We start from the raw sequence: 27,821 nt of genomic DNA, 5'->3' as shown, positions 1-27,821 counted from the left end.
AAAAAAGTAAAAACATATTTAAAAAAAACTCTCTTTCTCTCTATATATACAGCATATTTAACATTCAAAGAGTTCTGAAATATAAAAATTATATATAAAAACCAAAAATGAAAAAAAACAAACAAAAAAATAATAATAATAATAATATATATATATATATATATATATATATATATATATATATATATATATATATATATATATATATATATATATATAAATCCACATTTATTTTTTTATATATATATATTTTAATATATTGCATAACGTTATTTTATATATCTTTAAAAAAAAACAAGTTAAGGCACAAAATGTTATGAATTATTCAGCAAACAATAAAAAACAGATTAATATTTTAATTATTAAGCACTTTATAGGGTACAAAAAAAGTACTTCTATTAGCCAAAAGTCAGACTTAACATCTAAACTGGATTTTAAAATATTAATACATTTATTTAACAAAAATAAAAATGTTATAATGTTATATACAGTATATTTAACATTCTATCAGTTATGAAATATGAAAATAATTTTTTTAAATATATTGCATAATGTTATTTTAAGACACAAGATGTTATGAATCATTCAGCAAACAATAAAAAACAGATATTTTAATTATTAAGCACTTCATAGGGTACAAATAAAAAAAATTAATAAATAAAAATAAGTAATTTTTTTAGCCAAAAGTCAGACTTAACATCTGAAACTGGATTTTAAAATATTAATATATTTAACAAAAATAAATAAATAAATAAATAAATAATAATTATATATATATATATATATAATGTTATATACAGTATATTTAACATTCTATCAGTATAAAAATTATATTTAAAAACATTAAAAAAATACTTTTAACTGGATTTTAAATTAATACATATATTTAACAAAAAATAATTGTTTTTTTGAATTTTATATTTAATACAAACAACATAATATTATAATATAATATTTTAAAAAACATAATGTTTTGAATTCTATGTAATTTCTCCAATACTTATCTTTAAGTTTTCAGCTTTTTCGTTTGTTTTGATGCATCACTAATTAATTCTCCACACACACACACACACACACACACACACACACACACACACACACACACACACACACACACACACACACACACAGTCAGTCCCCAGATTCTCCATGTTTGTTTATGTAAAACACACAGCATCGCTGACGGCAAAGCATTCACATGAGTGTAATAACAATCACAGCGCTTGATTAGAATGCGGCGCCTTCGGCAAATTAACCAAACGACAATTACAGCAAACTTCTGGGTTACATTAGATTTCACTCATATCCTAAAATCATAACCTTATTATGAGCACATACAGCAATTTACACTAGAACATGAGCGTTTGTGTGCGCAAACCAAACTCCCGCGAGGAAGCGATGACACGCTAAACATTCAAACGCAAAATTACGGGAAAATGAAACCGTGTGACCCAATAACATTCACCATCGACCAATGGGATTGGAGTTTGGAGATGTAACCACGGAGACTAGAACTGGGTTGTTGCTATGCCGACAATCATAAAAGATACAATCATGTCAGGAAACACAATAAACATGGAAAAACTCAACAATGTTGTCCAAGTGCAGAGCGATTTCAGAAAATCACTTATTACTCAGCAAAACCTGACAATAAACCTGCATTTGCACGTTTCACAATCGATTCAACTCTGCTCAGGCCAAATAACATGTGAGATCGGCCGTTTATAAAATGTAATCATTATAATTCACACAAAACGGCCCATCGGCACAACAGCGGATCTGAATAATTCATGTAGGAGAGAAAATGCGGGTGGAGGATGTAATGGCTCACACAGGTCTCTCGCCCGCTTTTTCTCTCTCTCTCTCTCTTTAGCTCCAGAACATCTGTAACTTATGAAACGTGACACATTAACATAATATTACGTAATACGCACATTTCTATGGACGGGTATGTGGAAAAGTGATGAATAATCATTGAAAATCTAGTTGGGAGTGTAAAAGGATTCTTTTTTGCATTGCTGTAATGAGAATATGAGTTTAAATGTGCATAGTTATCATAAAATAATGGAAAAAAATGTATGGAATAAAAAAAAATATATATATATATAGTATAATATAATATATTAATATATAATAACTAATTTATTAAATGTGTACGCTACTGTTCAAATGTTTGGAATGTGTTTTTATTTTTATTTTTTTTAGTAATAAAGAAAGGAGAAGTCTTATTATTTTTATATGAAAAATACAGTAAAAATTGTGAAATATTTTTATAATTTAAAATAGCCATTTTCTATGTGAATATGTTAAAATGTAATTTATTTCTGTGATCAAAGATGATTTTTTCTCGCCAAGGCTGCATTTATTTTATCTAAAATATTGTGAAATATTATTACAATTTAAAATAGCTGTTTTCTATGTGAATATATGATAAAATGTAATTGATTGCTGTGATCAAACCTGAATTTTGCCATCTAAGGCTGCATTTATTTAATTCAAAATACAGTAAAAATTGTGACATATTTGTATAATTTAAAATAGCTGTTTTCTATGTGAATATCTATTAAAATGTAATTTATTTCTGTGATCAAACCTGAATTTTGCTCACCAAGGCTGCATTTATTTAATTTAAAATACAGTAAAAATTGTTAAATATTTTTACTTAAAATAGCTGTTTTCTATGTGAATACCTATTAAAATGTAATTGATTGCTGTGATCAAACCTGAATTTTGCTCACCAAGGCTGAAATATAAATTACAATAATTTTTTTTTTAATTAAAAAAATAGCTGTTTTCTATGTGAATATATGATAAAATGTAATTGATTGCTGTGATCAAACCTGAATTTTGCCATCTAAGGCTGCATTTATTTAATTTAAAATAAAGAAAAAATTGTGAAATATTATTACAATTTAAAATAGCTGTTTTCTGTGTGAATACCTATTAAAATGTAATTGATTGCTGTGATCAAACCTGAATTTTGCTCACCAAGGCTGCATTTATTTAATTTAAAATACAGTAAAAATTGTTAAATATTTTTACTTAAAATAGCTGTTTTCTATGTGAATACCTATTAAAATGTAATTGATTGCTGTGATCAAACCTGAATTTTGCTCACCAAGGCTGAAATATAAATTACAATAATTTTTTTTTAATTAAAAAAATAGCTGTTTTCTATGTGAATATATGATAAAATGTAATTGATTGCTGTGATCAAACCTGAATTTTGCCATCTAAGGCTGCATTTATTTAATTTAAAATAAAGTAAAAATTGTGAAATATTATTACAATTTAAAATAGCTGTTTTTTATTTAAATATATGATAAAATGTAATTGATTGCTGTGATCAAAGCTGAATTTTGCTCACCAAGGCTGCATTTATTTAATCTAAAATAAAGTAAAAATTGTGAAATATTATTACAATTTAAAATAGCTGTTTTCTCTTTAAATATCTTTTAAAGTATAATTTATTTCTGTGATCAAAGCTGAATTTTGCTCACCAAGGCTGCATTTATTTAATCTAAAATACAGTAAAAATTGTGAAATTTTTTTATGATTTAAAACAGCTGTTTTCTATGTGAATATCTCTTATGTAAATATGGTACAGATGAAAGCAGCATCCAGGTGTTCATGGGTTTACCTGAGAAGGCATTGCTATAGTAGCGTGAGAGCGTCTGCATGATGTCTTTGGAGTGCTGCGTCCAGGGTGCGATCTTACGGTACGTCTTCACCCGATGGACCAGCTGAGATCCTCCATACTGTAGAGACAGCGTGTCCCCGTGATCCTCATACAGCTCCTCAAATAACCTGCACACATAAACACACCATAAACAACATCAGTGAGATAGAAATGAGCGTCTGGCTGCTGTAAGGTGAGTTTGCGCAGGTACCTGACGCAGTCCGTGTCGAACTGAAGCTTGGGTTTGTCGATCATCCCGAGAGCGTAGAGCTGATACGCCAGAGCACATTTACCCACCATGAACTGAGCGGTGTTGGTTCGATCCAGACAGTCCACGCAGTTCGTCCTCAAAACGCCCGTCTGTCGAAATAGTACACGAAAAATAAAGAATTATGTGACCCTGAAGACTGGAGTAATGATGCTGAAAATTCAGCTTTGATCACAGCAATCAATTACTTTTTATCATATATTCACACAGAAAACGGCTATTTTAAATTGCAATAATGTTTTACAATTTTTACTGTATTTTAGATTTTAAAAAATGCAGCCTTGGTGAGCAAAATTCAGATTTGATCACAGCAATAAATTACATTCTAACAGATATTTACATTAAAAACAGCTATTCTAAACTGTTCTAAATTTAAAATTTTCAAAATTTTTACTGTATTTTTGATTAAACAAATGCAGCCTTGGTGAGCAAAATTCAGGTTTGATCACAGGAATAAACTACATTTTTTTTCATATATTTACATAGAAAACAGCTGATTTGAATTGTAATAATATTTCACAATTTTTACTGTATTTTTATTTTAAAAATGCCACCTTGGTGAGCAAAATTCAGGTTTTATCACAGGAATAAACTACATTTTGTCATATATTTACATAGAAAACAGCTAGTTTAAAATGCAATAATATTTTACAATTTTTACTGTATTTTTTATTTTAAAAAATGCAGCCTTGGTGAGAAAAATTCAGGTTTGATCACAGGAATAAACTACTTTTTTTCATATATTTACATAGAAAACAGCTGATTTGAATTGTAATAATATTTCACAATTTTTACTGTATTTTTTATTTTAAAAATGCCACCTTGGTGAGCAAAATTCAGGTTTTATCACAGGAATAAACTACATTTTGTCATATATTTACATAGAAAACAGCTATTTTAAAATGCAATAATATTTTACAATTTTTACTGTATTTTTTATTTTAAAAAATGCAGCCTTGGTGAGCAAAATTCAGGTTTGATCACAGCAATCAATTACAATTCATGATATATTTACATAGAAAACAGCTGATTTAAACTGTAAAAAAATTTCACAATTTTTACTGTATTTTTGATTAAATAAGCGCAGCCTTGGGGAGCAAAATTCAGGTTTGATCACAGCAATCAATAACATTTTAACAGATATTCACATAGAAAACAGCTGTTTTGAATTGTAATAATATTTCAAAAAATTTTACTGTATTTTTGATCAAATTAATGCAGCCTTGGTGGGCAGAAGAGACTTCTTTCAAAAACATAAAATCTTACCAACCTCAAAAGTGCACTTTGCATGAAATTAAATATTTAATGTATATTATTTAAATTCAAATGTTTTTAAAATGTACATTTATGTATGTATATTATGTATGAACAAAATAATTATGTTTTTTTTGGTAATTCATTTGTAAATATTACAATAGAAAAAAAAATCACATTGTGTTTTTTGTCATATTTAGCAGTATAGATAGATAGATAGATAGATAGATAGATAGATAGATAATTTTTTAAATTTTTATTTTAGTTTTAGTTATTTTATTAAATGTGTTTTAAATACATTTTTATATTTATTAATATATTATATCTAAAAAAAAGTTGAAATAGTTTATATTTATATTTTGAATCCGTTTTTTTATGTTACTTAAATTTTTAGTAGTTTGGTTTTTTTATATATATATCTTATATATAGTTTTTATAATTTTAATCCATATTTTATTTCGGTTAACATTCACTTCAAGATCAGTTTTAGTTGTCAGTTTCAGTTTAAGATGGGATTTAAACGTTTTGGAAATAAATATGTCTCATAAATCTCATAAATATTTAAAAGCATGCAAATAACAGGACATGCCTTCTTTACGATTAATTTACGGTTAATCAGTCAATCAAATAAAAAAAAATCCTTATAATGAAAAAGAATAATTGTCTGAATTTTACAAACTATTAAATCTTTGACAGAATGCATCTACATTTAAATAACGTAAAATCAGGCTAAGTGTGACTGGTTTAATATGTCATTCAGATGGACACCTTATTTCTGAATGGACCAGATTGAACGCTAACATGCAGCAGATTTGATGCTGAGAGTCAAAACTTTAGAAAAGACAGAGACTGTTGACAAACCTGTAACCTGCCATTCGGTGTGACCTTTCCGCCGAGATCTCCCCACCTGAACAACAAAGAGAGTGGTTTTAAAACAGACAAATCTCCATCATCAGACCCACTGCTCACCTCAGACATTCACCTCGCGTGTTTGAAAACGAACCGGTGAAACACGTGGACCATCAGCACTTTACAACAACAAGAGCTGCAAAACAACAAAAGTGCTGCCATTTACTTCAGCCGTGAGTCAGGAGCTCACTGGCCTTTCTGAGCTTCTATGACAAGGACAGAAATTGTGCTTGCACTTTGCAGCACTGCACACATATGCAGCTCATCTGGATTCATGGACGAAAAATGTCAAAAAATAGAAACTGCTGTATTACATTGGTTTGTTGTATTAGCTGGATTCTCTCTGATCCATTATGCTGTTCTTCTTTCATTCATTCAATCTGAAGCATTATTGCTTTGCAGAAACACTGCCTTCATGTGAAATAAAAAGAAGTTTGAAGATCTTCAGGAGTGGAAAACCTTCTAGTAAAACTTTACTTGAAATAAAATTAAAACGGATCCTCTGCAGTGAATGGGTGCTGTCAGAATGAGAGTCCAAACAGCTGATAAAAACATCACGATAATTCATAAGCAAAACACGAAAACTAAAAACGGACTGTTTTTCATTGCTCGAAGTGTGTTTGTAAGCTTGAGTGTGTGTGAGGAAATTAAGAAATGATACAAGAGCTGAAACTGTCTTGATGTCATCTATTTAAAGAGACAGTACACATAGAAAAGATCCTCTGCAGTGAATGGGTGCTGTCAGAATAAGAAGTCCAAACACATCTTCTCACCACTTTCTGGAGTGGTGTGGATTGCTTGTGGATTATTGTGGTGTTATTATCAGCTGTTTGGATTCTCATTCTGATGGCACCCATTCACATCCATTGGTGAGACAGTGATGGAATGGCAAATTTCTACAAATCTGATTTCTTCCATAATCATCTCCTATCGTCTCTCACATTAAAATCCAGCCACACATTTCTTTAGAGCTGTTTTGGCTTGTAAACAGTGCTAGATTTCTCTCCTGATTCAGACCAGACCACTTTTTTCACTGAATGAAGCGTTATGATGAATTATGAACTCAAATTTGAGTTGAAAACGTCTTAATGACGGATTTGTTTCAGCTTTTGTCATCTCAAGATGTTAACCGAGGGACTGGAGTAGACTATTTGTGACCATGGACCACAAAACCAGTCATAAGGTTAAATTTTACAAAACTGAGATGTAAACATCATATGAAAGCTCAATAAATAAGCTTTCTATTGATATATGGTTTGTTAGGATAGGACAATATTTGGCCGAGATACATCTATTTGAAAATCTGGAATCTGAGGGTGCAAAAAATCAAAATACTGAGAAAATCACCTTTAAAGTTGTCCAAATTAAGTTCTTAACAATGCATATTACTAATCAAAAATTACATTTTGATATGTTTACAGTAGGAATTTTACAAAAAATCTTCATGGAACATGATCTTTACTTAATTTCCTAATGATTTTTGGCATAAAAGAAAAATCAACTATTTTAACCCATACAATGTATTTTTGGCTATTGCTACAAACAAACCCCAGCGACTTAAGACTGGTTTTGTGGTCCAGAGTCACATTTGTGGATTATTGTGATGTTTTTATCAGCTGTTTGGACTCTCATTCTGACGGCACCCATTCACATCCATTGGTGAGCAAATGATGGAATGATACATTTCTGATGCAGGAATCAGATTTGTAGAAATGTGTCATTCCATCACTGTCTCACTAATGTATGTGAATGGGTGCCGTCAGAATGAGAGTCCAAAGAGCTGATAAAAACATCACAATAATCCACAAGTAATCCACACCACTCCAGTCCATCAGTTAACATCTTGAGAAGACAAAAGCTGAAACAAATCCATCAAGATGGTTTTTTTTTTTTAGAAATTAACCATTTGTTTCACTAGATAAGACTGTTATTCATTGGCTGGGATCGAGTTCTTCAAAGCTGCATTTAAACTGCATTTTGGAAGTTCAAACTTGCGGGCACCATAGAAGTCCCCTATATGGAGAACAATCTTGAAATATCTTCATGACAAGGGGGTGAGTACAAATTATCTGTAAATTTTTGTTCTGGAAGTGAACTTCTCCTTTAATAAAGTGTTCTGCTAAATCCCTACGGCAAACATTTGCAGAATATTCTGCAAGCGATTTGGAACAAACTCATTTGCATGTAAAAACACGTTTGAAGGATCAGCTTTTTTTCTGAGGGCATTTCTATTACATAAATGTGAATTAAAATAAGACACATTTGTTATTAAACACATAAGCAACATTATTTACATAATCTTAGACTTAGACATTCATTCCTTCCACCTCTTATGCTGAAACAGACTTAGGTTTTGTGGAATACATTATTCTCACATTAAACTAACGGATGTTTATTATAAGGGTCATTAATGTGTGTGCATTTACCTTTCATCAGGACGTAACGTGTGGCAATAAAAGTCAGGTCGATTAACGAAGAAGCCCGTCCTCTTCACCACATTCTCAGCGATCATACTGAGGCGATCCAACACGTTACACAGTTTACTGCAGAGAAACAGGTACAATTCTATTGTCAATTATAATGTTACAAAAGTTTCGATTTAAAAATAAAGCAAAATAAAATGTAGCACTGTTTCTGAAACAGTTTTCAACACTGCTAATAATCAAAGACGTTTCTTGAACAGCAAATCAGTATATTAGAATGATTTCTAAAGGATCATGTGACACTAAAGACTGCAGTAACGATGCTGAAAATGCATCTTTGATCACAGGAATAAATTATATTTTAACAGATATTCATATAGAAACAGCTACTTGAAATACTAAAAATATTTCACAATTTTTACTGTATTTTTGATCAAATAAATGCAGCCCTAGTGAGCAAAAGAGACTTTTTAAATGACCTTACAGACTCCAAACCAATCATTTCTAAAAACAGTCATTTTCATCAGTTTTACGCACCTCTTTGTGTATCGTGCCATGTCCCAGGCGATGTACTCGATGTTGTGCTCCGGCGGGAGAAACTGATTCAGGTTGGTGATTGCGGGATAAAACTCCTCACTCAGGATCTTCTCATGCTTCCGTTTCTCTCGTTTCTGACAAAAATCATCAAACCAAGCATTATTACACTGATTCCAACCATTCAACCTCAACATTAAACAGAATATGACTTTCTGATAACGTGTAGTAAATTTAAGGCAAATCAAACTGGAGCAAACCTTTGGAAAAAGAAAAAAAAAAGAAAAAAGTATTTTCTTAATTGTAAATAAAACAAAGGTTACAGTATGATTCACTTACTTTCTACTTCAAAACTTCACATTTAACTCAATGTGTCACTTGGCGATTCATTGCAATTGTTCATGAAATTTAATAGCAATTTATGAGTGAAAATGGTCTCAAAGTAAATCTTACACCATTTTGAGTGTATAAAAATATAGCATTTTAGAAAAAAACCATACAGCTAAAATTTGGCAAACAATGCAACAAAGCTCAACCAAATTTGCAACAAAATTTTAATACAGAAACTTTGAGAACAATTTTCTTCCTTTTTGCAAAATGTGTAAGATCATTTGCTGTCTTATTTCAAAATTGTGAATTAAATGCTAAATTTATGCATTTTTTCTTTTACTTTGGACAATGTCATAGATTGCATGAAAATGAGACTTGCTGCAGCATTCACCACACATTTCTATACCAATAATGAGTTTTAAATGCATGAATCATATGCATTTTATCATAAAAACACAACTTTGCAGACAATTTTCTCCCTTAAAATGCAAAATTAAATAATAAATCAAAATTAAAAAATACTGCATTTTTCCTTTGAAGAACATAAGAAATTGCATGAAAAAAAAAAACAATGCATCAACATTTATCAAACATTTGCCAGAACACAACATTTTTAATATAGCTGCAAGTAGCAATTACTAGGATTCAAGCGCTTTATGGCATTTAAGCACATATGAAAAAAACATTACATAGCAAGCCTGTAAACACCAAAATCAATCATTTAAAAAGCATTTTTGGCAAATCCAGGTCATTTACTGTGGAAAATTACATTTTTTAACATTTATGACTGTTATAGCACCAGCTGTCCTTAAAACTTTGCATGCTTGTTTAGAATCACCTATTGCATGTGCTCAGCAGGTTTTGTGATGTTTTGAGTTTTTTCTTTAGGCTTTATAGGATTTGGGGTAAATTTGGACAGGCCCCTTTTCTAAACTACCCCATTATAGTAATTTTTTTTAACATTATTGACCTGGAACAGGGGTGCCCAAACCTTTTTCTGAGAGGGCCACATAATTTTCTTTTCTTTAATGGGGGGCCAGGTCAGTTTATAAAAGAAAATACCATGGGCCGGACTGACTACTTGTATTATTATTATTATTTTATTTTGATTTTACCTGTATTTATTCTACCTTTTAATGCTAGAATAGTTTATTTTGTCATGCACCACACAGACAAATAATAATTTCTTTTCAAAAGAGATACAGGTGAATCTCAATAAATTAGAATGTCATGGAAAAGTTCATTTATTTCAGTAATTCAACTCAAATTGTGAAACTTGTGTATTAAATACATTTAATGCACACAGACTGAAGTATATACACAAATGTCCTTATAGACACTTATGGCCACTGTGCATGCACATTTTCATGCTGATAGGACAAATGCGTAGTTATAGCCATTTTAAAGGTTCTTCCATCTTGTAGCACCACCAAGTGGCTACACTCTGCATTTTTTCCTGCGACCTCGGATTGAGCTCTTAAATAAGTGTCCCGAGTTTGGCGAAGATGTCTCATTCCATTCAGGAGTTATAGGCATTTTACTAAAAGTGTCCTTGCCCATTTCAAATGTTTAGCGTCCCTTTGTGAAGGTAAGTCAAAAGTTAATTTTTTTTAACTTTTCTAATTATAGATATTCGCACTCCAGAGAATCCTTCACTGGTTTGGTTCCAATCGGGTGAAAAACCTAGGACTAGTTTGCAAAAGTAGGCTTTTAAAAAAAATTCAAAATACCCAAAAATTTTGGCAGGCTTACGATCAAATCTGAGGCATGCGTTTTGTCCGGCGTGAGCCAAGGATTCCAACAACATTAGACGCTTGACTCTGCAACTGATAATTATAGGCCCAGAGATTCCAGAGAATTGTACTGCAGTGTTTCTTCCAGATTGAGGGAAAAACCTAGGACTAGTTCGCAAAAGTATATTTTTTTAAATGATATAACAAATGATTTGATTGACAGCAGTGGTTCTAGAGGCAAAGTTGTCCAGAATGAGGAGTTCTGTCATATGATATGAATATATAATAGGTGCATTTTTTAAAAGTGTCCCTGCCCCTTTCAAACGTTTTGGTGTCCCTTTGCGACAGTAGGCGTATTTCCATTACAGATTTGCGCAAAAACTGTGGCGATATTGTATAAATGTTGATTGAAAAGTATTGCGAAATGACTGCGTTTCCATTAACCAAAGTTATGCGACTACCACTTTTTTTTTCTCTCTCGCGAGAAGTAATTTTTTGACAAGTCAACGGATTTCTGTGGGATTTTGGCTATATTTAATCGAATGTGACCTGTAAATATGAAAAAAACATGTTTCCATTGCTGTTTTGCGAAATATTCCTTTATCGAATTGCCTGAATAAACACCTCACGCGAGCGTAAAACCTTTTTTGCAATATATCGGACTTTTTGCGCAATTGACGTGTATCTATTAGGCGTATTTTCAATTTGCAATTTCATTTTGCACAATTTAAGGGGTTAATGGAATCGCAGCTAGTGAGTTGAAAGTAAAAAATGTTTTTGCAAATTATTGATATTCACTCTCCAGAGACTCTTTCTGCACTGGTTTGGTTCTGAACGGGCGAAAAACCTAGGACTAGTTTGCAAAAGTAGGTTTTTCCAAAAAAATACAAAATACCTTTGCCTTATGATTGAATCTGAGGTGTGCGTTTTGTCCGGCGTAAACCGAGGATTCCAACAACATCAGACACTTTAGCCTGCAATTGACAATTAACGAGTTATGAACGATTTTGTACTTTTAAGCGCTGTAGCGCCCCCGTCAGGCCGATTGGGGCGAGCTTTGGTGTCATTGTCGACGCTGTGAGTACTACCATTCCTCCAAGTTTCAAGTCTCTACGACTTACGGTTTGGTCTGAACGACCAGTTTTAAATGGAGATTGCTGATCCTTGGGCATTCTAACAATTACAACAGGGTTTCAGCGCTATGCACTGAATACGCAATTTTTACACTAATAATGTGTATTAAATGCATAAATGTGACCCTGGACCACAAAACCAGTCTTAAGTCGTTGGGGTATATTTGTAGCAATAGCCAAAAATACATTGTATGGGTCAAAATTATTGATTTTTCTTTTATGCCAAAAATCATTAGGATATTAAGTAAAGATCATGTTCCATGAAGATTTTTTGTAAAATTCCTACTATAAATATATCAAAATCTAATTTTTGATTAGTAATATGCATTGTTAAGAACTTAATTTGGACAACTTTAAAGGTGATTTTCTCAGTATTTTAATTTTTTTGCACCCTCAGATTCCAGATTTTCAAATAGATGTATCTCGGCCAAATATTATCCTATCCTAACAAACCATATATCAATAGAAAGCCTATTTACTTGGCTTTCATATGATGTATACATCTCAGTTTTGTAAAATTTTACCTTATGACTGGTTTTGTGGTCCAGGGTCACAAATCACTTATTTTGTCATGCAAACACAGCTTTTAGTCCTTTTTTAAATAAACTATGAATCAGAATGAATAAGAAAGTTTGCAGCGCTGCTCAAGATGTGGATACAGACATGTTGTGGATGATGACTCAAACACACATCCTCCTGCTCCTCTATAGGGAGCCATGACTAATCCACGATGAACACTAGTAAGACATTATCTGTCCGTCACAGACGCCGGCAGGCAGAAACACACGTGATCGATCTGCGCTTCAAGCGCTCAATCCTTGGGCCACATTTGCACGTGCTGCTTAAAGACTCCAGCGTTCATAGAAATCGTTCCGCGGCCATCCGAGTCCTCCTGCGGCCCACAATGCCTTCTGCCTCCCACACAAACACACACACATTCTCCATTAGAGGCCAATGACAAACACACACACAGAGTTTCTGCTGGAGGTCAATGCACTCGCAAACACACATGCACATCACACACAAACCGCACACGTGTTACGACTGCATGGTCCGGCACGCTAAAAAATGAGCGTGTGGAGTTAATTAGACTGCATTCTTGGCATGTAATGCACCTCATTTGGGTCATTAAGCCTCTTTTGTCACATGCTTTTATCTGGCCGGAAAATATGCGGTGAATCACACACTGAAACAAAGCCACAAACACACATGCACATGTGTTTTCAACCTGTCAAGCAGACGCATGTGTTAAATTTTGTCTCTTTTTGGCACCTGGCGTTCACACGGACATCACATGCCTCGTGTGTGTGTGTGTTTTTGGATCAAACTGTGATTTGGGTCTTTGTTCTGTTGCGTCTCGTGACAGCCAACGTGGGAGATGGGCAATCTGGACAGTAGCTTTACTGAAAAACATCAGTGAAGTGTGCATGTGCGTTTCTTCATGTGTGCGCTCTGTTGTATTTATAGTAAGTGCATTAGATACTAAAAGTGTTCATGTGAAGCACACAGAGTGCATGCATTAGCATTTTTTAAAGAAATTAATACTTCTATTTAGCAAGGACACATTCATTTGATTAAAAGTGACATTAAAAGACATTTATTTCAAATAAGTGCTGTTCTTTTTGAGAACTGAAAAATAAAATTGATCACAGCTTCCACAAAAATATGAACTTATTTAACATTAATAATTATAAATCTTTTTATGAGCAGGAAATCAGCATATTAGAATGATTTGACTGGAGTAATAATGCTGAAAATTCAGCTTTGATCACAGGAATAAATTACATTTTATAATATATTCACAAATGAAAAAGGCTATATTAAATTGTAATAATATTTCACAATTTTTACTCTTTTTTTTTCTCGGATCAAATTAATCTATAACTTTAAAAAATTAATTGCACTGTATTTAATGTATAATTATTTTTTATTCTTAACTCTTTTAATTAATTTTAAATCCATTTTTAAATGATTTTAAATGTTCCTAAATTCTTTGTTTTTATTGTTGTGATTATTATTAATTTTTTGTTTATGATTATTTTAACTCCTGCTATGTTCAGCACTTTGAATTACCATTGTGTATGAAATGTGCTATATAAAAAAACTTGCTTTGCATATGAAAAGCAGCGTAAAAAGGAGCTCAAAACAGCATTTGCAACACAATATGCAACAAAATATTTAATGCGATATGATCCTAAACAAATAGTATTTATTTTTTAATGCTAAATATTTAGATTGTTTTCATTTAAATGTATTGCCATATTTTTAAGGCTACTTTATTGCAGATCATAATCAAATGTTCAATAAAATTCAGCTTTTTTAAGTTTATGCAATTCCATACAACCTAGTTGTACATCTGATAAAATTGTATGTTTTCTTGAGTCCTTCTAGAGACTTCATAATTTTGACTTTTTGTTATATTTATGGCTTAGCATCTCATAATTATTATTTAATATCTCATAATTCTGACTTGTGTCATAACGACTTTTTTTAGTCCATGGTACAAAAAGTTGTCGTTTAAAGTTTGTCCTCATAGAAGGAAATAAAAAATGGAACTGACCAATAAACATGTTTTACAGTGCTACAGTATTGACATTTTAGTGGTTCCTCTTTACGCAAAGTATAATTTCCTCCTGATTTTGGGGTGAAATGGAAGACGTTGAGATTCTGGAACGGGAAATACTGAATCTCACCTTGACGAGGTTGAGGATGATGATGGGCGAACCAAACCTCTGCAGCATCTGATCAAAGTGAAGGGCAGCGATGTGAGCGTATGGATCGGCCTGGTCCACTGAGAGAGAAAAAATTATTTTAATTATTATTATTTTAATACGATTTTAATAAGGTTTTTACAGAAATTATTGCGGAGGATGGAAGACATGAATTCAGAGTTGTTTTAAATCAAATGAGTTCACATTTCAATCACGTGTCAAATTACTAAAAAAAAAAATCAAATGCAAAAAATTGTTTTCAGGATGGTTCAGTTAATACCGATTTTGTTTTTTGCATTTGCATTTGAGTTTAATACCATACAAGCTTCTAAATGTCATTTCATGGCAGATACAGATTATAATCAAACATTTAATACAATTCTCATAAAAAGGTTAAATTCTGTGTAATATTCCTCAAATTGCAAATGTTTTCCTGGGTCTTACAAAACGTGTCCTTCAAAGACTAGCTGATGCCAGAGATAATATTTCAATCAGCTCTTTTAATTAAAAAGTAAAAAATAGTAACTCAATTTATTACTTTCATACTATGAAATGACTTTATTACTTTTTCTCTAATAATTATAAAATTTCTTCCTCATAATTATAATTTAGTATCTCACTCTCAACCTTTTATCTCAATTATGATTTAGTACGTTTAAATTTGACATAAAGAGTCAATATGTGATAATGATTTAGCATCTTACATTTGTGAATTTCATGTCATAACTATCACTCAGTATCTCATAATTTTTACTTTTTTATGTCATAACTATAACTTAGCATCTGTTTTAATTTTGTGTCATAACTATGGCTTAATATCGCATAATTTGTACTTTTTGTCATAGTTATGACTTAGCATCTTACATTTTTTATTTACGCCAATAACTTTTTTTATGTCATAAATAATTATGATTAACGATATCAAAATTGACTTGTCAAATATGACTTAGTATCTAATTTTTACTTTTTATGTCATAAGTATAATTTACTATCTGTTTTAATTTTGTTTATAATTATATCTCATAATTTTGACTATTTATTATAATTACGGATTAACATCTCATAATTTTGATTTAGTTCATAATTTAGTATCTCATAATTTTGAATATTTACATCATAATTATGACTTAGCATCTTACATTTGTGAATCTCATGTCATAACTTTAACTTATGTCATAACTATAACTAACTTAGTATCTGTTTTAATTTGGTGTCATAACTATGGCTTAGTATCTCATAATTTGTACTTTTTGTCGTAGTTACGTCTTCGCATCTTACATTTCTTGACTTTTCTATCATAATTATGACTCAGTATCTCATCATTTTGACTGTCTTGTCTTATATTTCGATTCAATATCTTACATTTTTGACATGTTTACCGCGCCTTGCGAAATTATTCATACCCCTTCATTTTTTACACATTTTGTTATGTTGCCTCCTCATGTTAAACTACTTTAAATTCCTTTTTTTCCCACATCAATCTACACTCCCTACTCCATAATGGCAAAGCAAAAAATAGGTTTTTAACATTTGTGCAAATTTATTAAAAATAAAAAAACTGAAAAGATCCTGTTGCATAAGTATTCATACCCTTTTCTGGGACACTCGAAATTTATCTCAGGAGCATTAATATTGCTAGATGTCTAGATGTCACTACACTTGGAGTGGAGTTAAACTGTGGCAAATTCATTTGAATGAGTCTGATTTAGAAAGGCACACACCTCTCAGAAAAGGTCTAACAGCTGAAAATGCAAATCAGAGCAAAAACCAAGTCCTGAGGTCAAGATAACTGCCTGAAGAGCTCAGTGACAGACTTGCGTTAAGGCAATGATCTAGGGAAGAGTTCAGAAAAAAATCTGCTGCATTGAAGGTTGACAGAAGCATTCTCCATAATGGCAGACGATTGGAACAACTAGGACTCTAGAAATCCAAGCTGACAGAGATGGAGAGGTGAAAAGGTGAGGCAAAGAATGGCAGATAATTGCCAAATCCAGATGTGCAAAGCTTGTCACATCAGACACAAAAGACTTGAGGCTGTAAAGGTGCTTCGACTATGTACTGAGTTAAGGGTATGAATACTTATGCAATGTACTTATTTCAGTGTTTTATTTGTAATAAATTTGTAAAATTTGCTAAATTTACAACTTCTTATGTCAAAATTATGATTAAGACTATATACGATTTGGGCTTCCATATGAACATGACATGAACCACTGAAGACAAATCAATGCGCACTATGTAGGTCATAAGTCTGTTCTGAGCAGCCGGCTACAATCTAACGGTGCAGTTACACACCTATAAACAGATTAGCGCACAACATACAAAACACTCTTGGAAGTAGGTTATGAGAACGAGGTTCTCTCGCATACACAAATCTCTCTATTACATGGATTCATTAACGCCACACAAAGCGTATTCAAAGTCGGCGTAATCAAACGCTTGTGAACTGAAAAGTCCTTCAGCGGGTCAGACAAAGCTTGCAGCGTGATGCATGTTAGCGGTGAAAGAGAAAAACTGTGTCTCATCTTCTTGCAGCAAGCCAAACAATCAATGAAAGATGGCCGAGACTCGAGCCTTGCGTAACAACTTTTCTCCAGTTTTTGTTTAGCAGAAAATCGATATCTGTTTTCCTGGACGCCCTTTGTGCCAGCACTGTTTTAAACCTTTACTGAAATGACCTAATTACAGAAAACATTCTTCATAAACCCTCATCTTCTTCTGACAGAAGAACATTGCATCAGGCAAATTGCATAATGTATTAGAAACATGAGTAAGCGCTGAGGATGATGAGTCTGGAAATGAAGAAAATCACATATAATTTATCATAAATAAGAGCTTTGGGTCGTATCCCAGTGTTATTTTTGATATAACACCAGGGGAGAACACGATCCTCTAAAACTGGATTCTTAAAGAATGGAGATCAACATGGTGTTTTTCTGCAGATTTGAGCGACTGGATCAGTTTAATTTGCCAAAAAGTGAGAAAAGAAATAATTGTCTTAAAAGTTCCTTTTCTAGTAATTGTGCTTATTTACTTACAGATACAAAGTCACGATTATGAGATAAAATGTTGAAGTCAAGAGGTACTAAGTCATAAAGTTCAACATTGAGATAAAAGTCGTTGTTATGACATGAAAAGTTGAAATTATGAGATACTGCATTATCATTATGAGATAAAAGTCATTATAACTTGAAAAGTCAATTATGATAAGTGGAAATTATGAGATACTAAGTCCTCATTATTAGACGAAGGTCGTTATTATGACATAAAAAGCAAATTATAATATAAAGTCAGAAATAAGAAATAATTATTCTGAGACGAAAGTCATAATTATTATATAAAGTCCAAATTATGAGATACTAAGTCTTCATTATGAGATAAAAGTCATTATAACTTGAAAAGTCAATTATGATAAGTGGAAATTATGAGATACTAAGTCCTCATTATTAGACGAAAGTCGTTATTATGACATAAAAAGCAAATTATAATATAAAGTCAGAAATAAGAAGTAATTATTCTGAGACAAAAGTCATAATTATTATATAAAGTCCAAATTATGAGATACTAAGTCTTCATTATGAGATAAAAGTCACTATAACTTGAAAAGTCAATTATGATAAGTGGAAATTATGAGATACTAAGTCTTCATTATGAGATAAAAGTCATAATAACTTGAAAAGTCAATTATGATAAGTGGAAATTATGAGATACTAAGTCCTCATTATTAGACGAAGGTCGTTATTATGACATAAAAAGCAAATTATAATATAAAGTCAGAAATAAGAAGTAATTATTCTGAGACAAAAGTCATAATTATTATATAAAGTCCAAATTATGAGATACTAAGTCTTCATTATGAGATAAAAGTCATTATAACTTGAAAAGTCAATTATGATAAGTGGAAATTATGAGATACTAAGTCCTCATTATTAGACGAAGGTCGTTATTATGACATAAAAAAGCTAATTATAATATAAAGTCAGAAATAAGAAGTCATTATTCTGAGACAAAAGTCATAATTATTATATAAAGTCCAAATTATGAGATACTAAGTCTTCATTATGAGATAAAAGTCATTATAACTTGAAAAGTCAATTATGATAAGTGGAAATTATGAGATACTAAGTCCTCATTATTAGACGAAGGTCGTTATTATGACATAAAAAGCAAATTATAATATAAAGTCAGAAATAAGAAGTAATTATTCTGAGACAAAAGTCATAATTATTATATAAAGTCCAAATTATGAGATACTAAGTCTTCATTATGAGATAAAAGTCACTATAACTTGAAGTCAATTATGATAAATGGATTATGAGATACTAAGTCCTCATTATTAGACGAAGGTCTTTATTATGACATAAAAAGCAAATTATAATATAAAGTCAGAAATAAGAAATAATTATTCTGAGACGAAAGTCATAATTATTATATAAAGTCCAAATTATGAGATACTAAGTCTTCATTATGAGATAAAAGTCACTATAACTTGAAAAGTCAATTATGATAAATGGATTATGAGATACTAAGTCCTCATTATTAGACGAAGGTCGTTATTATGACATAAAAAGCAAATTATAATATAAAGTCAGAAATAAGAAGTAATTATTCTGAGACAAAAGTCATAATTATTATATAAAGTCCAAATTATGAGATACTAAGTCCTCATTATTAGACGAAGGTCGTTATTATGACATAAAAAGCAAATTATAATATAAAGTCAGAAATAAGAAGTAATTATTCTGAGACAAAAGTCATAATTATTATATAAAGTCCAAATTATGAGATACTAAGTCTTCATTATGAGATAAAAGTCACTATAACTTGAAAAGTCAATTATGATAAATGGATTATGAGATACTAAGTCCTCATTATTAGACGAAGGTCGTTATTATGACATAAAAAGCAAATTATAATATAAAGTCAGAAATAAGAAGTAATTATTCTGAGACAAAAGTCATAATTATTATATAAAGTCCAAATTATGAGATACTAAGTCTTCATTATGAGATAAAAGTCATTATAACTTGAAAAGTCAATTATGATAAGTGGATTATGAGATACTAAGTCTTCATTATGAGATAAAAGTCATTATAACTTGAAAAGTCAATTATGATAAGTGGATTATGAGATACTAAGTCTTCATTATGAGATAAAAGTCATTATAACTTGAAAAGTCAATTATGATAAGTGGAAATTATGAGATACTAAGTCCTCATTATTAGACGAAGGTCGTTATTATGACATAAAAAGCAAATTATAATATAAAGTCAGAAATAAGAAGTCATTATTCTGAGACAAAAGTCATAATTATTATATAAAGTCCAAATTATGAGATACTAAGTCTTCATTATGAGATAAAAGTCACTATAACTTGAAAAGTCAATTATGATAAATGGAAATTATGAGATACTAAGTCCTCATTATTAGACGAAGGTCGTTATTATGACATAAAAAGCAAATTATAACATAAAGTCAGAAATAAGAAGTAATTATTCTGAGACAAAAATCATAATTATTATTTAAAGTCCAAATTCTGAGATACTAAGTCTTCATTATGAGATAAAAGTTATCATGACGTAAAAAAGTCAATTATAATATTAAGTGAGAATTGAGATACTAAGCCACTATAATAAGTTAAGTCATTATTCTGAGACAAAAGTCTTAATTATGATATAAAGTTGAAATTATGAGACATGAACACCTGGTTTCACAGACAAGGCTTAAGCCTAGTCCTAGACTAAAATGTAAGCTGAAGAGCTGCTTCAACTGTAAGAAACCTGCATTGATAGATCTTAAAAGATATCAGTGCCTTTGTTTTGTCTGAAGGTGAACACCAGCAATGTTTTTTTCTAAAGCACATTTATAAAAATGACTTAAATGTCCTAATTGAACTATGGCCTAATCCTGGTTTAGGCTAAGGCCTGTTTATGAAACTGGGCCTAAGTCTTCATTATGAGATAAACGTCATTATGACAAGAAAAGTCATAATTATAAGTCGAAATTATGAGATAACTAATCTTCATTATGAGATAAGTTGTTATGACATAAAAAGTCAATTATAATATTTAGTGAGAATTGAGATACTAAGCCACTATAATGAGATAAGTCATTATTCTGAGACAAAGTCATAATTGTGATATAAAGTCCAAATTATGAGATACTAAGTCGTCATTATTATGACATGAAAAGTCATAATTATAAATCTAAATTATGAGATAACTAGTCATCATTATGAGATAAAAGTCAATTATAATATTAAGTCAGAATTGAGATACTAAGTCACTATTATGAGACAAATGTCTTAATTGTAATATAGTCCAAATTATGAGATAACTAGTCATCATTCTCAGACAAAAGCAATTATTATGGCATAAAAAGTCGTAATTATGATATTAATCTAAAATTATGAGATACCAAGTCATCATTATGAGATATAAGTCATTATTATGACAAAAAGTCAATTACAATATTGAATCGAAATTGACATAGTAAGTCACCATAAGACAAATGCGGACATAAAATGTCATAATTACGAAATACTAAGTCATCATTATTGATAAAATGAATAACTACGACATAAAGAGTCAAATTATAACTTAAATATGTCTTAATTTCCACTTTTTATTTCATATTACTTATTACATCATAATTTTGGCTTTATCACTTTTTTAATTTACACTGTAAAAAATATTGTTTCAACTTAAAATAGTTTGTTACGCCGCTGACTTAAATTTAGTTTAGTCAACTTGAAATTTTAAGTCACTTAACGTTAATTTAAGTTACAACTTGGATATAGTTGAATAAACTTAATTTAAGTCAGTGGGGTAACAAATTATTTTAAGTTGAAACAACTTTTTTTTTTACAGTGTATAATTATGTGTTTTTTTGGACATGATGATGAAAATCAGAAAAAAATTGAACATAAAAAAGCTTCGGAAGTGTCCATTTTTATATAACGCTTAGGAAAAAATGGTCTCCTGTGAAACGTTTTAAAACAACAAGATCAATGGGCTGTTTTTGTCTGGATTACAGTGATTGGACTAGTTCAATTCATCAAAAAGTCTTTGATTTGTGTTTTTCCTCACATTTAAACATGTCGATGTCCTGCCAATAACTGCAGTTCTGCGATGCTTTCAAAGCACTGATGCATCACAAGCCCCACAGAATTTGTGTTGGACAGTAATCTTCCATTTGGAGGAAAAAGTCCAAGCACACACACACACACACACACACAGAAGTTGAGGACAATGGCGGTCACTAATCTAAGATAAGCAGCGAGCTCGCGGCTGGATCAGCATGAGCCGCTGTATGTATGAAATGTCATCTTGCTTTGGATGAGAAACGGTGAAATGGGTTCAGCAGCAACATGCAGAAAGAGATAAAGCAAGAAGATGAGAGATCCTCATACGGCCCCGAGGATGTCATCAAACAGAAGAATCTGCTAACAAATGATACTCAGGTAGAGGTGAAATTAAAAATAGCGGCAGATCTTTTCTTCTGTATACTGACGTAAATATTGGAGTGGATATGCAGAAACTTTCAAAGAAGTAACTTCAGAACTTTAAATTGGGCCAGAATGCCTCCTGAACCCTCCTAAACTTCCTGCTGGGAAAAAAACAGCTCTAAAAAAGCTTGGTTTCTAAAAAAAAGGTAACTGGTTTGTTGCTGATTTAAGGGGGTTCAACGGTAGCTGATAAACTCTCTAAACCAACTAGGTCCAATCAGAAGCCATGCAATACCATCAGAAGTACGTTTTAGATGTATTTTGCACAAGGCAATAAAATAAAATAAATCATTTTTTAATTAAATAAAAATCTTTTTTGTGTATTTAGCAAAGGGTACAAAATTAAAAAAATTAAAAAATAATACAAAATAAAATAAATAGGTTTCTGTATTTTGTAGAAAGGTAAAAAAAATAAACAAAATAAATTAAATTAAATATATTTAGCAGAAGGGTACAAAACAAAAAAAGAGGTTTTAGAAAGGTATAAAAAAACTAGAAGGCATGCGATACCATCAGAGGTTGGATTTAGCTGTATTTTGCTATTTATTTAATTTTTATTTATTAAAAAAACGATTAATGTATTTAGCAAAGGGTACAAAATAAAAAAATAAAAAAAATAATACAAAATAAAATAAATAGGTTTCTGTATTTTGTAGAAAAGTAAAAAAATAAACAAAATAAATTAAATTAAATATATTTAACAGAAGGGTGCAAAACAAAAAAAGAGGTTTTAGAAAGGTATAAAAAAAAAACTAGAAGGCATGCGATACCATCAGAGGTTGGATTTAGCTGTATTTTGCTATTTATTTATTAAATTTTTATTTATAAAAAAAATGATTAATGTATTTAGCAAAGGGTACAAAAAAAAAAAATACAAAATAAAATAAATAGGTTTCTGTATTTTGTAGAAAGGTAAAAAATAAACAAAATAAATTAAATAAAATTTATTTAACAGAAGGGTACAAAACAAAAAAAGAGGTTTTAGAAAGGTATAAAAAACTAGAAGGCATGTGATACCATCAGAGGTTGGATTTAGCTGTATTTTGCTATTTATTTAATTTTTATTTATTAAAAAAAATGATTAATGTATTTAGCAAAGGGTACAAAATATTTTTTTTTTTTTGGTATTTGGTAAATACACAATTAAAAAAACTAAAACAAAATTACCCAAATAAAAAAAAAAATATATATATATATTTTGCAGAAGACTAAAATAAAATTAAACAAAATAAAAAATATTTAGCAGATAGGAGCAAAATAAAAAGTATACACTGAAAAACAAAAGAAATGTTGGTTTTAACTGTGTTCTGAAGAACAGTACAAAACTTAAAAAATAAAATAAACAGGTTTTAAAAAGGTACAATAAAAAAACTAGAAGCCATGTGATACCAGGTTGGATTTAGCTGTATTTTGCAGAAGGAAATAAAATAAATAAATAAAATAAAATAAAATAAAATAAAATAAAATAAAATAAAATAAAATAAAATAAAATAAAATAATAAAAATAAAAATAAAAATAATAAATAAAAATAAAAATAAAATAAAATATTTAGCGAAGGGTACAAAAGAAAATAAATATTAAAAAACAATAAAATTGTTAGTTTTATCTGTATTTTTAAGAAAGGTACAAAAAATAATAATAAACAGTTCTAATAAAAAATATAATTAAAAAATCTAGAAGCCATGCAATACCAGCAGAGGTTGGATTTAGCAGTATTTTGCAGAAGGCAAGTAAATAAATAAATAAATAAATAAATAAATAAATAAATATATTAATTTTTGTACACTTCTGAAAAATAGTTCAAAACTACTTATTTTATTTCCTTTATTTCTGAAATTTCCAGAAAAATTTTCAGAAGGGTACAAAAATATACAGGAAACATAAGAAAAAAGAATGAAAATAACAAAATAAAATGTTATCACAAATGTAGGTTTCCGCTGTATTTTGCAGAATTGCACGTGGAAAGCAACTGTAAAACTAGATGGCTCTAGTTTTACAAATCAACAATCCTGACATGGATGTGCATCAGCGTGAAATGGCCGCAGACTTTGTTTTGTCTGACTTTGGGGTCAGAGACAGTTCATCTATATAAACCACCATCATGAAGACATCCATATGCAAAATCTGCCATTTCAGGGTCTGACTAGATGTTTTTATTCAGAACACACCTTTGAAATGTTCAAACCTAATATTGCACATTTAAACAAGCTGTAAAATCATTCATGTCCGGTGCTTTGAGCACCTAAAAAAACTAACCAAACAAAACCTTTAAGCAGGTAAATGTGTTTTTAGAAATCATCCCTCCCTGTCCTGAAGGAGGGTGAAGGCTGCACTTTGAGCTAATAAACAGGAAGTAGTGGTGAGGTCATAAACAGAAAGTGTTTCTTACAGCGTATGGGTGGTTTAGGCATCATGGTGGAGATGTCCTGGGACCAGTATAGAGGAACCGAACCTCTGACCTGAACACAGGAGGAGGAACTGCCCGCCGTCAGCGACATGACCGACGCGTCGTGGATGATCTGCTCCGTCTCCACCTCGTTCGCCACGTCGCCCTGAAAATATCAGCACAATCATCTGACATACTGCTTTTTGCATAGTATTTAGTAGAGAAATACACTTTTTTTTAGCTCTGAAATTCAAAAATAAAATAAAACTTAAAAAAAAAAAAAAAGTAGGTTTTAACTATATTTAAAATAATATATAAAAAAGTTTGTTTTTTTACTTATTAAAATAAAATGTAAAAGTAGTTTTTTTTTAAATAAAGAAATAAAAAATTAAATAAAGTGTAAAAAAATAAAATAAAATAAAATAAAAAAACATTGTTAAAATTTAAATGAAATTATTACGAGAAGTACACATATTCAGACAAAAATCAAAGATAAATAAAAAGAATAAATAAAATAAAAACTTTTTTTTTTGGTTTATTTACTAAAATTAATTGTAAAAAGTAGGGTTTTTTGATAAAGGCTCTGATGGTTGTGTTTGCATACTTTCTGTACTAAATAGGGGAAAAAAAATCTTACTGACCCTAAAACTTTAAACTAAAATAACCAAAAATACATGAAAATACACAAAAATAAATAAAGAAAATATTAAACTGTATTTTGCAGAAGAGAACAAAATGTAAAAAAAATATATATAAATATATATAAATATATATATATACCTAATTTTTTACATTTCATTTAATATATATATATATATATTAAATGAAATGTAAAAAGTAGGTTTTAAAATAAATATTAAACTGTATTTTGCAGAAGGGTACAACATGTAAAAAATTATAAATTAATTAATAACATTAAGTAAAATTTTAAATGAAATTATTAAGAGAAGTACACATTCAGACATGGGGTATGTTTTAAAAAAAGATTTTAAAAAATGGAAAAATTAAAATTCTTTTTTTTTATTTACTAAAATGAAATGTGTAAAAAAGTAAAAAATAAAATAAAATAAAATAAAATGCATTTTGCAGAAGGGTACAAAATGTAAAAAAGTTAAATTTTGAATGAAATTATTACGAGAAGTACACATATTCAAACATGGGGTATGATTTCTGTGTTAAAAATCAAAGATAAATAAAAAAAAATGTAATATATATTTTTTTTTATTTACTAAAATTAAATGTAAAAAGTAGGTTTTGATTTTTTTTTTTAATAAAGACTCTGATGGCTGTGTTGGCATACTTTCTGTACTGAAGCGAAAAAAAAATCTTACTGACCTCAAAATAATAAAAAAATAAAAAATAAAAAATAAAATAAATTAAAATAAAAAATAAAATAAAATGCATTTTGCAGAAGGGTACAAAATGTAAAAAAGTAAAATTTTGAATTAATTTATTAGAAGTACACACATTCAAACACGGGGTAATGTTTTCTCTGTTAAAAATAAAAAAAAATCTAATAAAAAATGTTATATATATTTTTTAGTTACTAAAATGAAATGTTAAAAGTAGTTTTTGATTTTTTTTTTTGATAAAAACTTTCTGTACTAATTAAAAAAAAATCTTGCTGACCCCAAAATAAAGAAATAAAATAAAATAAAACAATATTTTGCAGAAGGCTATAAAATTAAAATAATGCTGTATTTGAGCTTTTGGACAACCTAGTGATTTGACAGAACTAATAGTTCAATGAGTATCTGAAATGTGTCGCTGTGCAGTTTTTCAAAGCATCTTCAGCATCATAAAGCATCACAGAGAGCTTAGTGAAGCTTTAATGAGCGTGACATAATCGCACCTGAACACACAGATAAATACAGCAGAAGCACGGCTCGTGCCGGACGGGTTACGTGTGACCAACGCCGTACAAAAGAGCACATGGTCCGTCCGTCAGGAGTGTGTGAACAAGCGTGTACCTCACAGTTCGCTCCTCGCTTGAGGAAACGCGTCCCTGCAAAACGGCTGGAGCGCCGGGCGATGAGTGTGACGTACACCGGACGACCGTAGATCAACAACTCTGAACATCAGCGTTAAAGAACACCACCAAACCAGTTCATACCAAATAAACCATTACACAAGAAATATATGACGTCATTTTAAATGAAAATGAAAAAATAAAAAAATAAATAGTTTTTTTTAAATGGTATTTTTCAGAAGGATTCTGAAAATAAATAAACTACAATAAAAAGTAAAATTATTAAGAAAAATGTTATAAAACACATACAATACAAATGTACAATTTAATAAATAAAATAAAAATAAAATATGGGTACAAAAAGGGTACTAACTAAAAAATGAAAATTTTATATATAAAAATATATTTTGCAGAAGAATAAAAAATATAAAAAATAAAACAAACTAACAAAACAATCTAAATTCTACAGAAGGCAATATTAACATAAAATATAAATATATAAATGTATAAATTAACAAAACAAAAACATGATTTCTATAAAATATATAATATATAAATATATAAAATAATAATAAATGTAATTAAAAAAATTTAATTTAAATAAATATAACAAGTAATAAAACACAATAAAATGATTAAAAAATAAAATAAATCATGACAAATAATGAAGAATAAAAAATATGGGTAAAAATCTATTTAAAATTATTTAAAAACATTAAAAGCAAATTAAAAATATTTATGAAAAATAAAATAAATAGGTTTTTTAAATGGCATTTTTCAGAAGGATTCTGAAAATAAAGAAATTACAATGAAAAGTACAATTATTAAAAAAAAAATTAAACGCATACAATATATACAATTTAATAAATAAAATAAAATGTGGGTACAAACTAAAAAATGAAAAATAAAATAAGTAGGTTTCTGTATCTTGCAGAAGAGTAAAGATATATTAAAAATAAAACAAAATAACAAAATAAAACAACC

At 29.8% G+C, this 27,821-nt stretch overlaps 1 protein-coding gene across 1 annotated transcript in view; it reads right to left on the bottom strand.

Moving 5' to 3' along the window:
- Nucleotides 1-1,349: 1,349 nt before the first annotated feature.
- The window catches only part of LOC141348586 (polyphosphoinositide phosphatase-like), a 31,020-nt gene continuing 4,548 nt past the window's right edge, over nt 1,350-27,821 (bottom strand). The window contains exons 3-12 of the mRNA XM_073852861.1: nt 26,839-26,939; nt 24,872-25,034; nt 14,957-15,054; nt 9,071-9,204; nt 8,537-8,653; nt 6,063-6,108; nt 3,891-4,039; nt 3,606-3,807; nt 1,466-1,525; nt 1,350-1,406 (exon numbers count right to left, since the gene is read on the bottom strand). Of these exons, the coding sequence (XP_073708962.1) occupies nt 1,350-1,406; nt 1,466-1,525; nt 3,606-3,807; nt 3,891-4,039; nt 6,063-6,108; nt 8,537-8,653; nt 9,071-9,204; nt 14,957-15,054; nt 24,872-25,034; nt 26,839-26,939 (1,127 nt within the window). The remainder of the gene's footprint in view (nt 1,407-1,465; nt 1,526-3,605; nt 3,808-3,890; nt 4,040-6,062; nt 6,109-8,536; nt 8,654-9,070; nt 9,205-14,956; nt 15,055-24,871; nt 25,035-26,838; nt 26,940-27,821) is intronic.

Source organism: Garra rufa, chromosome 13 (assembly GCF_049309525.1).
Source record: "Garra rufa chromosome 13, GarRuf1.0, whole genome shotgun sequence".
NCBI lineage: Eukaryota > Metazoa > Chordata > Actinopteri > Cypriniformes > Cyprinidae > Garra > Garra rufa.
This window is presented reverse-complemented; position numbering and strand designations above follow the sequence as displayed.